The 12615-nt window shown below is 43.3% G+C and overlaps 1 protein-coding gene across 4 annotated transcripts in view; it reads left to right on the forward strand.

The window, feature by feature from the left end:
• Nucleotides 1-4369: 4369 nt before the first annotated feature.
• The window catches only part of RNGTT (RNA guanylyltransferase and 5'-phosphatase), a 322597-nt gene continuing 314351 nt past the window's right edge, over nucleotides 4370-12615 (forward strand). For all 4 annotated transcript variants that reach the window (XM_082473970.1, XM_082473967.1, XM_082473968.1 and 1 more), the window contains exon 1: nucleotides 4370-4644. In XM_082473970.1, coding sequence (XP_082330096.1) covers nucleotides 4581-4644 — 64 coding nt within the window. In that variant the 5' untranslated portion in view covers nucleotides 4370-4580. The remainder of the gene's footprint in view (nucleotides 4645-12615) is intronic.

Genomic DNA, 12615 nt, shown 5'->3' on the forward strand with positions numbered 1-12615 from the left:
CATGCCGAGGGGGCCTACAGAGACAAACCAAAATCAAACCCTGTAAATGCCTCCAGATTAGGAAACCAAAACGCTAAGGTCAACTAACCACTGTCAGCCAACGAGGCTTTAAGCTCTAGCCAATCAAATATTTTCTTTTCTTTGCTTCTGCACCTTCTCTACATAAGTCCTTTCTCTGGCTCCTGTCCTGGGGAGCTTCTAACCACTTCTGGTTTGGCGCACTTCAACTGAAATTGATTTTTGCTCAAATAAACTCTTGACATTTAAAAATGTGCCTCAGTTTATCTTTTAAAAATATGCAGATATGAATTTGGTTCTTTAGAAGTCTGATCACTGAGGGAATACTTGGAGCATCTCTGGAAAGCAGGTTTGAAAGTGTGTCACTGAAGAATTTAAACCCTTCAAGTGGGATCAGTGTTGTTGGTAGAAAGGAAGAAAAGAGGGTGATTTTGAGTTTGCTCAAGATATCTCATTTCCTGTAGCTTCTAGTGTTACCGAACCAAACTTGGGTCCTGTTTGCCCATGTGCAGGAAAGCCAATCTACTGACACTGGGTTGTGATGAAGGAAAGTGTGGCATTTATTGTTAAGGCACCACACAAGGAGTCTGGGGCAGCTAGTTCTCAAAAAGCCCAAACTCCGGACTTCCCTGGCGGTCCAGTGGTTAAGACCCTATGCTTCCACCACAGGGTGCACGGGTTCGATCCCTGGTCGGGGAACTAAGATCCCACATGCTGTGCAACGTGGCCAAAAAATAAATTAATTAATTAAAAAAATTTTTTTAAAAAGGGCTGATTAGTAAAAAAAAAAAAAAAATTGTTGTTTAAAAAAAAAAAAAAGCCCAAACTCCCTGATGGGTTTCAAGGAGGCACTTTTAAAGGCCAGGTGAGGGAGAGGAGTTGCGGGATGTGTGATCAGCTTGAGTGCACAATTCTCTGATTGGCTGATGGTGAGGTAACAGGGTGGTGTCACAGGGGTTAACATTATCAGTCCTCAGACTCCAGCAGGTCTGGGGGGGCTCCATGCTCATGGTCATCAGGTAGTTAACTTCTTTCATTTAGTGGGGGTTTTATTTTATTTTATTTTTTTGTCCATGCTGCTTGAGGGATCTTAGTTCCCTGACCAGGGATCGAACCCAGGCCCCCTGTAGTGGAAGCACAGAGCCCTAAGCACTGGACTACCAGGGAGTTTCCTTGGTGAGGTTTTAGCATCTGTAGAACAACTCAGGAAATGTGCATCAGATATTGTTATTAGGTACTTCAGAGAGGAGCTACAGCAGAGGACATGGGGGAAGGGGTCTGTCCAAGGAAGGCCCCATAGAGTCCTGCTTTGTTCCACTAGCAGTATACAAAAAAAGGGAGGGATGTAGAAGGTGATTTTTAAGGCCTCTATCTCAGTGTCTGACTTTCCAGAAAAACTTCCTTCAGAAAAAGGAAGACATAGAGCAGCCAGATTCCTGGGATTCAAAACAGTTTGTGTGTCTGCAAGCCTGGATTGTGCCTCTAAAAGTAAGGGTGGGTGTTAAGGGTTGAATTGTCCCAAAAGATATGTTTAACTTCTAACCTTGTACTTGTGAATGTGACTTTATTTGGAAATAGGGTCTTGCAGATGGAATCTTGATGAGTTTATACTGGATTAGGATGGGCCCTAATCCAATATGACCGGTTTCATAGGAAGAGGGGAAATTTGGACAGAGCCACACATAGAGAGAACGTTCTCTCCACAAATGTAGCAAAGAAAGAAACCAGTTTTATTATTGAATATGCACTGAACCAGACTCTAATGCAAATCACAGGCAATCCTCTAATGAGATTGCAAAGTGAGAACACTCACCCTTGCAAACAGCCAAGTATATATGAACCATTCCACACACGTTCCCGAGATAAATAATAACTAGTCCCCATGTAAGAGGACTTGGGCAGCACCATTTATTATACATTCTTTCATAGTTCATCCTAAATTTACTTGGTAACTGGCTTGGCCACCTGTGTTAGGTAACTGCCATTATCTGAAAGGAAAGCAAAACTTTTCAATCTCTGTGACTTACAGCTTGGAACGAGGTGCTTTAGGTTACATTCCCATGGTGACAGGGAGATAGGGGGCGCTATCTTCCTTCATGTTTACAAAGAGGTGGCTCCCTAGGCCCTAAGAAAAGTTCCTGTGTTGTAAAACAGGCCAGAGGCTCGTTTAGCTGTTCAAAAGATTTATATACGCATCAGGGTGATGAGGAAGGATTTACAAATACAAGTTTTCTCAAGGAAATACCCTGGGAAAAGGGAAGTCTCTTTCCTTTTTGTTAAGAGGGAAAATTCAGTCTTCTTTACCCTTACACACACCTTTCCTTATGGGCAAAATAAATGTTCTATGGAAGAATTCACCCGCAAAGAGCCAATAAAGAGGAGGCCAAGACACATTTATGAGAATGTGTTGGTGGTTCCAGGAAGCCAGGGAGGAGACATGTTGGTTCCTCTGGGGGCATCTATTTTTCTTCTTGAAGGATAGCAGAGATGTTGGAGTAGGAGTGATGCTGGCAGAAGTACCCATCAGGTGAAGGATTCCTGGTAGGGAGAAATGGGAGAAATTGCCCTCTCACTTGGATGCCACTGTCCTACTCTGCCCTTTATTGTGGGCAGAAGGGAACCACAGGGTCCTCTGGGTCTGTTGGCACTAAGGATAAAGAGGGCATAACTGGGGACTTCCCTGGCGGTCCAGTGGTTAAGACTTCGCCTTCCAATGCAGGGGGGTGTGGGTTCGATCCCTGGTTGGGGAGCTAAGATCCCACATGCCTTGCGGCCAAAAAACCAAAAACATAAAACAGAAGCAATATGGTAACAAATTCAATAAAGACTTTAAAAATGGTCCACATCAAAAAAAAATCTTTAAAAGAAAAGAGAAGGCATAACTGGATAGTGGTGTAAAAATTAAGCACACACTGCTGCCTTAACAACCAATAACAGCTGCCCATCGGCAGTGTGAAGCCTCTGCGAAGCATTCCCTGTACCTAGTACTGAGCTCCCTAGGTGGACACAGTGTGTGAGAAGGACGGTCTCCAAGGGGAGTCATCCCCAGAAGGGGAAAGTGAAATACTTTCCCAGGACCAGGCTCACCTTTTCCATCCTTGGAGATTTGGGGAATCAAACATTTTACCACTCTGGGTCTGGTACCAACTTTCCCCTGCCAGCAGAGAAGAGAATTGGGCATCATTTGGGCAGATTGCTGATTTGTAAGGCAACAGTCTTATCTTGTCTTGTCAGCAGAGGAGTGATACTTTCACTAAAAGGTCTCAGCAGATGTAACGGCAGGACAGACCAGGAGTGTGACCTAACTCAGTCTCTCTCAGAGAGAGAGCCATTGGGCCCTCTCTATTTCAAGGGAGAATTCTGATCTTACTGAGAGGGTCCAGGCATTCAGGGGCTGAGCTGTCCCGTAAGTTTAAAATGCATTCTCTCCCAAACCTCACACTCTTGCAGTTCAAACACATCACTGGTAGTTAAAGCCGAACTGCTACATTATAACTAATTTGCCAGCACCCAGCTTTATATTGAATACTTTAACTAAATTAGTCTATTAACTACAGAAAGTCTTACTACAGGACATAGTTTAGAAAACACTCCCAATCGCCCCTGCTTAACTGGAAGGGAAAGACCGTTTGTTTGGTAAGGCAAATGAGAACACCAACAGGTAGTGGTACTCCACTGGGCAATTCCTGCCTTTGCCAATTACACACTTTAGTTGGTAATTCTGAGACTCCCAAATACGCTATAAAACTTTGCTCCAGAAGTGTACAACCAAAACTCATAAAAAATGTTTTGAGATTAATTTCAGATGTTTCATGGATCCCCAGAAGTACTCCCCCAAAGAGAAATTCCTCATTTCTGGTGCTCCAATCTCTCGCTCTTAGAATTTCTCTAAAGCTTGTTCCCCTAATTCACGTCAGGAGGAACTTTCCAAATTCCCGTTCAAACCCAGATCCTGCCGGGACATCAAATTTGGCCGAAAAAGGGCTATCAGGTTCTTGAGCTATGACGGCCGTGGGATGGCCCCTTTCGTCAGTAAAACAGATTCCTTTATGGAATCTGCGGACCAGTGTACATGTGGAAAGACGATTGGTTTCCCTTCACTCTCTGGGGTTTCCATCGGCAGTCTATGGGAAAAGTATATGAGCGCCGCTCCTGGTTCCCAATACTACGGCAGCTGCGCATGTGCAAAGCTGCCCTGAGAGCTCGTTGGGTCTGGGTGGGGCGGGGCGGGGCGGGGCGAGGGAAGACCCGCCCCTCCCATTCGCCTTGGCCTTAACTCCTTCCCAGCCTTTCGCCAGCGTCTGTCTTCACCTCTGACCTCGGAAAGAAGGGGGTGGGGCTTTTGGGGCGGAAGTAGCGGTGCATTGTGGGCTCGTTTAGAGTTGAGCCTGAATGGAAGTGGCGCGCCGCTGCTGACATTACCCAGGTCCGGGCGGCTGGGGTTCGGACGCCGGCCGGGATTCGGGTACCTCGGACCTCGGGTGCAGAGCGGAACGCGAGGAGGCGGCGGCGGCGGCGCGGCGAGCGTTGGTGGAGGGGGCGGCTGTTCACGGCCCCAAGACATGGCTCACAACAAGATTCCCCCGCGGTGGCTAAACTGTCCGCGGCGCGGCCAGCCGGTGGCAGGTAACCGGGACGGGGGGTGTTCGAGTCCCCGCGCACCTGCGGGTCCGGGGGTGGGCTGAGGGGGGCGCAGTTTTCGGTAGTGGTGTTTGAGGACCCAGACGTGCTCGGCCCGTTGAAGCTTCGTGGATGAGTGTTTGGGAACCTGGACTGGAGGCAGTGGGGGCACTTGTCACTCTTCAGTAAGGCTAAATATTGCGAGCGGGAAGGTAGATAGGAGCTTTGTGTGGCAGGAGCTGAGGACCCAAGAACCCAGTGGGTAATAATACTTTGAAGCTTAGTCAGGAGTTTTGTAAACCTTTGAGGGTTCTCGGAAGGGGAAGGGACAAGTGTCGGTCTTGAGAGGAAGGCTAAAGGGAGGGGCAGTTCCCAGCGGTGAAATTCATCCACACTGAGACTGGAGGGTTTTGTTTTGTTTTGTTTTGTAAATGATTCTTAATTGAGGACTTTTTCATCTTTGAGTTTGACACAACAGACTTTAAATTTAAGATGTACAGTTTGAAAGTGTACAGTTTGATAAATTTGGACCACAGGCGCACACCCCCCCCCCCCACCCCGTGAAACACAATCAAGATAGTAAACACAATCATCACCACTCCAGGTTTCCTCCTGCCCTTTGTAATCCCTCCCTCCCTCAGGCAACCAGTGATTTGCTTTCTGTCACTATAGATTTAGTTTGCATTTTGTATAATTTTTTTTTTTTTTTAGAAATTCATGTTCTTTTATTTATTTATTTATGACTGTGTTGAGTCTTCGTTTCTGTGCGAGGGCTTTCTCTAGTTGGGGCAAGTGGGGACCACTCTTCATCGCGGTGCGCGGACCTCTCACCATCGCGGCCTCTCTTGTTGCGGAGCACAGGCTCCAGATGCGCAGGCTCAGTAATTGTGGCTCACGGGCCCAGTTGCTCCGTGGCATGTGGGATCTTTCCAGACCAGGGCTCGAACCCGTGTCCCCTGCATTGGCAGGCAGATTCTCAACCACTGCGCCACCAGGGAAGCCCTGTATAATTTTTAAAATAAATGGAAACATACTCTTTTTTGGGGGGGAGGTCTCTGGCTTCTTTAACTCAGCCTTATTATTTTGAGATTTTCACTCTGTGCTTGTATGTATCAATAGCCCATCCCTTTTTACTGCCGAGTAGTATTCCATTGTTATGGATACACCAGTTTAAATTAGTTTGTCCATTCACGTTTTTTTTTTTAAATCTTGAGCTACTGTCATTTTTCAGTAGTAGACACAAGGGTGATGTTTTAATTTATTTATTTATTTTTGGCTGTGTTGGGTCTTCGTTTCTGTGCGAGGGCTTTCTCTAGTTGCGGCAAGCGGGGGCCACTCTTCATCGCGGTGCGTGGGTCTCTCACTGTCGCGGCCTCTCTTGCTGCAGAGCACGGGCTCCAGACGCGCAGGCTCAGTAGTTGTGGTGCATGGGCTTAGTTGCTCCGCAGCATGTGGGATCTTCCCAGACCAGGGCTCAAACCCATGTCCCCTGCATTGGCAGGCAGATTCTCAACCACTGCGCCACCAGGGAAGCCCAAGTCCATTCACTTCTTGACGGTCCTTTGGGTTGTTTCCAGTTTTTGGCTGTTGCATACTAACTTGCTATGAATATTCATGTGCAGTTCTTTGTATGGACATATGCTTTCATTTCCCCTGTGTAAATCTCTAGGAGAGGAATGCATCGCATGGTAGGTGTAAGTTTAACCTTTTGAAAAACTGCCAAACTTTTTTCCAAGTCATAACATTTTGCATTCCTGCCATCAATATATGAGAATTCTGTTTGCTCCACATCCTCTCTAACACTTGATTTGATCAGTCTTTTAAATTTTACCCATTCTAATAGGTGCTTAGTATTGTCTTACTGTGGTTTGATGTTGAGCATCTTTTCACGTGCTTCCTGGCAATTCATATATCTTCTTTTGCAAAGTGTCCAAATCTTTTGCTGATTTTTAAAATTTGGTTGTTTATTTTATTTTTGAGTTGTTAGTGTTCTTTATGTATTGTAAATACAAATCCTTTGTTGACTATATGCTTTTAAAAGTCTTCTGCCATCTGTGGCTTGCCTTTTCATTCTCTTAAAAGTTTCTTTTGAAGAGTTAAAGTTTTAAATTTTAACTAACTCCAACTTAATGCTTTTTCTAGAAGGTGTTTTGAAACAAAATTAAAAGATTTTGTAGTGAGCTATGCATACTTACTAATTATGTACACAGCTATAGTATGTCTGCCTAGTTATTTTAATTAATTAGTTAATTAATTTTTAAAATTTTATTTATTTATTTATTTTTGGCTGCGTTGGGTCTTCGTTGCTGCGCGCGGGCTTTCTCTAGTTGTGGCTAGTGGGGACTACTCTTCCTTGCAGTATGCAGGCTTCTCATTGTGGTGGCCTCTCCTGTTGCAGAGCATGGGCTCCAGGTGCGCGGGCTTCAGTAGTTGTGGCACACAGGCCCAGCAGTTGCGGCTCCAGGGCTCCAGAGCACAGGCTCAGTAGTTGTGGTGAACGGGCCTAGTTGCTCCACGACATGTGGGATCCTCCTGGACCAGGGCTCGAACCCGTGTTCCCTGCATTGGCAGGCGAATTCTTAACTACTGCGCCACAAGGGAAGTCCCAGCCTAGTTATTTTAAGTTGTTGTAAGAGAAGATTCTCTAGTCATTTTTTTAATTCAGGTTTTCTGGTTCTTCTAGTTTGTCAGCTTTTCTTCACATTTTATATAAAATCCTCAGTCAATAAAGCCATATAAATGATGGATAAAACATAATCTAAGCAAGCCTTGGGGTGAGGAATGTTTTTCCTTAACAAAAATGAATAATTTTCTTTACGTTCTAACCATTTTTATAGGCATTTTCACTTGTGCTTGATAGTCATTGTACTTTCTTCAGATGAATTGATTACAATTCATCTCACTCTTCAGACATTTTGACTTTTTTTCCCTTGCCATCTCTAACTTAGTGTTGAATCCTTTCTTTTTGCATGTGGCTTTCTCTATGGAGTTATGAAGAAACCTCTAAACTTAGATGTCTAGCTTTTTTTTTAACCTGGAGCATGTTTCCTTTATCCTTTCATTAGAGTTACCTGCTACACTGATTTGTGAGAAAAACAAAATCATAAAGAAGGTCTTGTCCCAGTGAATATTTTTTATTTGGAATTAGAAAAACAGTTTTAAAATCAGAATTTTAATATAATCTGCAGATGACAATGACAAATATCAGAATACTGACTTTTTCCTAGATGAATGAGACAAATGTGGTACTGACTGGGGGCGGACAGCAGCAGATAAGGTGCAAAGCTCCAGGCAGCTTAATACTTCTCTAAGAAATAGAGTGGTGTGCTTTTTTTTTTCCTCCCTCTCCTGGAGATGAAGGGTCAGGAATAAAAAGTTACTCCTTTTTTATTGTATTACAGTATTTCGACCCCCAAAACATAGACTCTTAATTACTGTGATCAGTGAGTCACTAAGCTCACCTAATCTGAGCAGTTGCGGGCCCTGAAAAGAACCTCAGCCCTCCTGACAACCAAACTGGATCTTCACTGGTAATCAATTCTGCTTTGGCTTGTGATCCTTATTAGAAAGTAAGGTGAATACAACATAAAATTCTTGATAAGTCTTTCTAAATTTCCCTTAAAATTTGATCTCTCTAACATTTCTGTCCTAGAAGTGTTCATGACACATTGTGTATTTTAGATAATGTAGGGTTGGCAGTGTTTTATAGTGGTAGAATAAGAAACGCTAGCTATATTCTTGCAAGCGTTAGAGAAAAATAAGGAATCATTCACATTCCCAGTTTCTACCTCCTATTTTCTTCCTCTTTTTTTTTTTCTGATTAGAAAAGTAATTTATGCTTATTGTATAATTTCTTTGATATTTTGCATATTTAGGAAAATGTGTTATGACTGCTTAAATTTTCTCATTGTAAACATTAGGATGAATCTTATTAGTATTAGACATTCATAATTTTTCTGAATCAGAAAGAAGATGGTACTAATTATAAATAGTAATTTGTCCCACTCTGAAGTCACTTTCTCTAATTAAACCAGACTTCTAGTGAGAGAGTACCTGGAGATAGGGCCAAGCTTTATTTCTGAAGAAATCTTTTTTCCTGCTTCTAAGTGATAGATTTCAGGTGAACACTTGGAAGAAAACAAACTTCTGATTATTCAACATAAAATTATTTTGTATGTACTATGCATAAAGAACCTCCTGGGAACTAACTGTGGGACTATAAATATGATTCAGTCTTATGATAATAGTGATGACTTTGAAGACATTTTACTTAGCAAATATTTGTATATACTTTGTGCTGGTTTTTGGGACTTGGGAGATGATTAAGATATAGTCCCCCACCTTAAAGAGCACATAATTTTGTGAGTAGCAAACCATCATTTTTAAACACAGTTCTGTTTTAACAAGGTCAATAATGACTCTATTATAGAATATTATGGGATACTAGAGATAATAAATCTTGATGTTAGGGAAGAAGAAGGGAATCAGGGAAGGCTTCCCAGAGGGAGGTATATATGCATTAACATGAATAAATAGAAGTTTGCTAGATAGAGTGTCGCTTTTGTTTTTTGTTGTTTTGTTTTTTTGAAGGTTTTCTGTTGGGATAGGATGATGGTGGAGAGATCTCATACTGAAAGTGAGGATATGGATGTGAGGGTGGAGAGTATGAGCCAGATCGTATAGGCTTAGAGTGTGATAAGGGGTTTTAATATTTATATACTTTCACAGTGCACTGGCAAACCATTGCCATTTCTTAAGCATTGGGGTCAGATGATTTGACTTCAGTTTAAAGAAGCTTACTTTGATTGCTCTGTGTTTAATGAAAGAGACAAGGATGGAAGTGGGGAGGTTAGTTAGGAGCTTGTCATGGTAGTTCAAGTGAAAGATAATGGTGATGGTTTAGAAGTAGAGTCGAAGAGTAGTAAGCTGATTTGAGAGATATTAAAGAGGGAAAATAGACGGGACTTGGTGTTGGATTTAGAATGAGATAAAGAGAGTCAAAACTTAGTCCCAAGTTTCTGCTTATGCAGTGGGATGATTGGTACCATTAGGGCTTATTGTGGGGGAAAGCAGGTAGGAAGAAGTATTAAAATCCTGATTGCTTAAATGCTGGAGAAGGTGTGGAGAAAAGGGAACCCCTTGCACTGTTAGTGGTAATGTAAATTGATACAGCCACTATGGACAACAGTATGGAGGTTCCTTAAAAGACTAAAAATAGAACTACCATATGACCCAGCAATCCCACTACTGGGCATATACCCTGACAAAACCATAATTCAAAAAGAGACATGTACCACAATGTTCATTGCAGCACTCTTTACAATAGCCAGGACACGGAAGCAAGCTATGTGTCCATCGACAGATGAATGGATAAAGAAGATGTGGCACATACATACAAAGGAATATTACTCAGCCATAAAAAGAAACGAAATTGAGTTATTTGTAGTAAGGTGGATAGACCTAGAGTGTGTCATACAGAGGGAAGTAAGTCAGAAAGAGAAAAATAAATACCGTACGCTAACACATACATATGGAATCTAAAAAAAACCCAAAATGGTTCTGAAGAACCTAGGGGCAGGGCAGGAATAAAGGCGCAGACGTAGAGAATGGACTTGAGGATGTGGGGAGGGGGAAGGGCAAGCTGGGACGAAGTGAGAGAGTAGCACTGACATATATACACTACCAAATGCAAAATAGATAGCTGGTGGGAAGCAGCTGCATAGCACAGGGAGATCAGCTCGGTGCTTTGTGACCACCTAGAGGGGTGGGATCGGGAGGGTGGGAGGGAGCCACAAGAGGGAGGGGATATGGGGATATACGTATACGTATAGCTGATTCAGTTTGTTATACAGCAGAAACTAACACACTATTGTAAAGCAGTTATACTCCAATAAAGATGTTAAAAAAAAAAAAAAAAGATCATGATTGCTCAGGTAGAGATGTTGAGTACACAGTTGGATATATGGTTTGGAATTCAAACAAGTTTGAGTTGGAGATGTACATTTAAGGATAGTCAGCATAAAGACAATATTTGAAGACATGGTATTTGATTAGTCAGGATAAGTAATGCTAGTTTCTCTGACAAACAACTCCCCAAACTCAAGTGTTCCAGTCAACATACTATGTTTATTTCTTGCTCATATCACAATGCACTGTGTGTCAGGCAGCTTTCCTGGGCAACTCTTCTCCAAGTGGTGACTCTCTGGGCTCTTCCCATCTTGTGGTGCGGTCCTCTTAAACATATGACCTGCAAGGTTGCCGTGGAAGGGGAAGAGCAGGAGTGGGTGCTCTTGGGGTGGTGTTATATCTCACTCCTGCCCATATCCCATTGGTCAGAGTCCAGTCATATGGCCCTCACCAAATTACAAGAGAAGCTGAGAAATGTAGTCTTCCTGCGTGCCGCGAAAGAGGAAAATAAATGGAGTTTGGTGAACAGATAGCATTGTTTCTGCCATGGCAGTGGAAAAGACCTTTCAGGCAGAGAATGTAGAAAGAGTAGAAGACAAGGCCCAGGGTGGAACTGCCCCTTACCAAAACCTGCCATTTAGAAGTTGGATAGGGACTTCCCTGCTGGTCCAGTGGCTAAGACTCCATGCTCCCAGTGCAGGGGCCCCGTGTTTGATCCCTGGTCAGGGAACTAGATGCCACATGCTGCAACTAAGAGTTCGCATGCCACAGCTAAAGATCCCGTGTGCCGCAACTAAAAAAAAGAAAAAGAAAAAGAAAGAAATTGGGTAGAGGGAACAAAGGAGTTGAGAAAGAATAGCTAGAAATTGGGGGTGGTGTTAGGCGGGTGGTAGAAACTAAAGGAGTATGGTGATATGGAAGCCAAGAGAATTTTTCAAGAAGGAAGGAGTTGCCAGATGTATGAGATGCTGCTGAGATGTTAAGATACTAGAAAAGTTGGTAGCAACATGGAAGGGAGGAAGAGTTGATTGATTTTCCTTGTGAGTGCAAAATGGAAAGAATCCAGAGCAGAAGGGAGGGGATTTGCCTTTAATGGGAGTAAGGACAGGGGATGAAAGAGGAAATGGACTCAGATACAGAAAGGTTTATAACTGCAAAGGTGAGGCAAGTTTCTACCTGCTGGTGGAGAGGCATTGTTGAATAGCAATTATTTCCATGGACCCTATGTCCAGGTCACCTGGGTTTGGATCACTGTTCTCTCATTTACTAGAAGCGTGACAATGGGCAAGTTACTTAATCTCTCTTGCCTTGGTTTCCTCATCTGTAAAATGGGGATAATAACATTACATATGTTTATGTTAGGAGTAAATGAATAAATCTATGTAAAATTTTTTAAATTTATTTATTTATTTATTATTTATTTTTATGGCTGTGTTGGGTCTTCATTTCTGTGCAAGGGCTTTCTCTAGTTGTGGCAAGCGGGGACCACTCTTCATCGCGGTGCGCAGGCCTCTCACTGTTGCGGCCTCTCTTGTTGCGGAGCACAGGCTCCAGACGCGCAGGCTCAGTAGTTGTGGCGCACGGGCCCAGCCGCTCCGCGGCATGTGGGATCCTCCCAGACCAGGGCTCGAACCCGCGCCCCCCGAATTGGCAGGCAGACTCCCAACCACTGCGCCACCAGGGAAGCCCGTAAAATGTTTTAAACATTGTTTGATATGTGTTAAACACATAAAGTTGCTTCTTTCTACTTTTTCTTTTCAGTACGCTATAACACAAAGCCATCAGGTGAGGAGTGGGTAGGGGAGCTTGGTATATTTTATGAATGAGGAAAAGATGTGAAACATAGGACTGCCTTTGAGATTGATGGTTATGATTTGTATTGTCACCCTTCTGCTGTGCTCTGAGATTTTCTCTAGGAGCCTTGAGCTGTGTAGGTGTAGGCCCAAAGAAATCAGGTGGTTGGGTTTATCGAGGTCTGGGTTTTTCTCAGGAGAGTGTGACTGAGCAGCTGGGGAGGAGCACGGAGGTTAAGGGTATGTAGAGGAAAGAGAATCAGGCCTCTGAGACGTC

This window comes from Balaenoptera physalus, assembly GCF_965194825.1.
Source record: "Balaenoptera physalus genome assembly, chromosome: 9".
Lineage (NCBI taxonomy): Eukaryota > Metazoa > Chordata > Mammalia > Artiodactyla > Balaenopteridae > Balaenoptera > Balaenoptera physalus.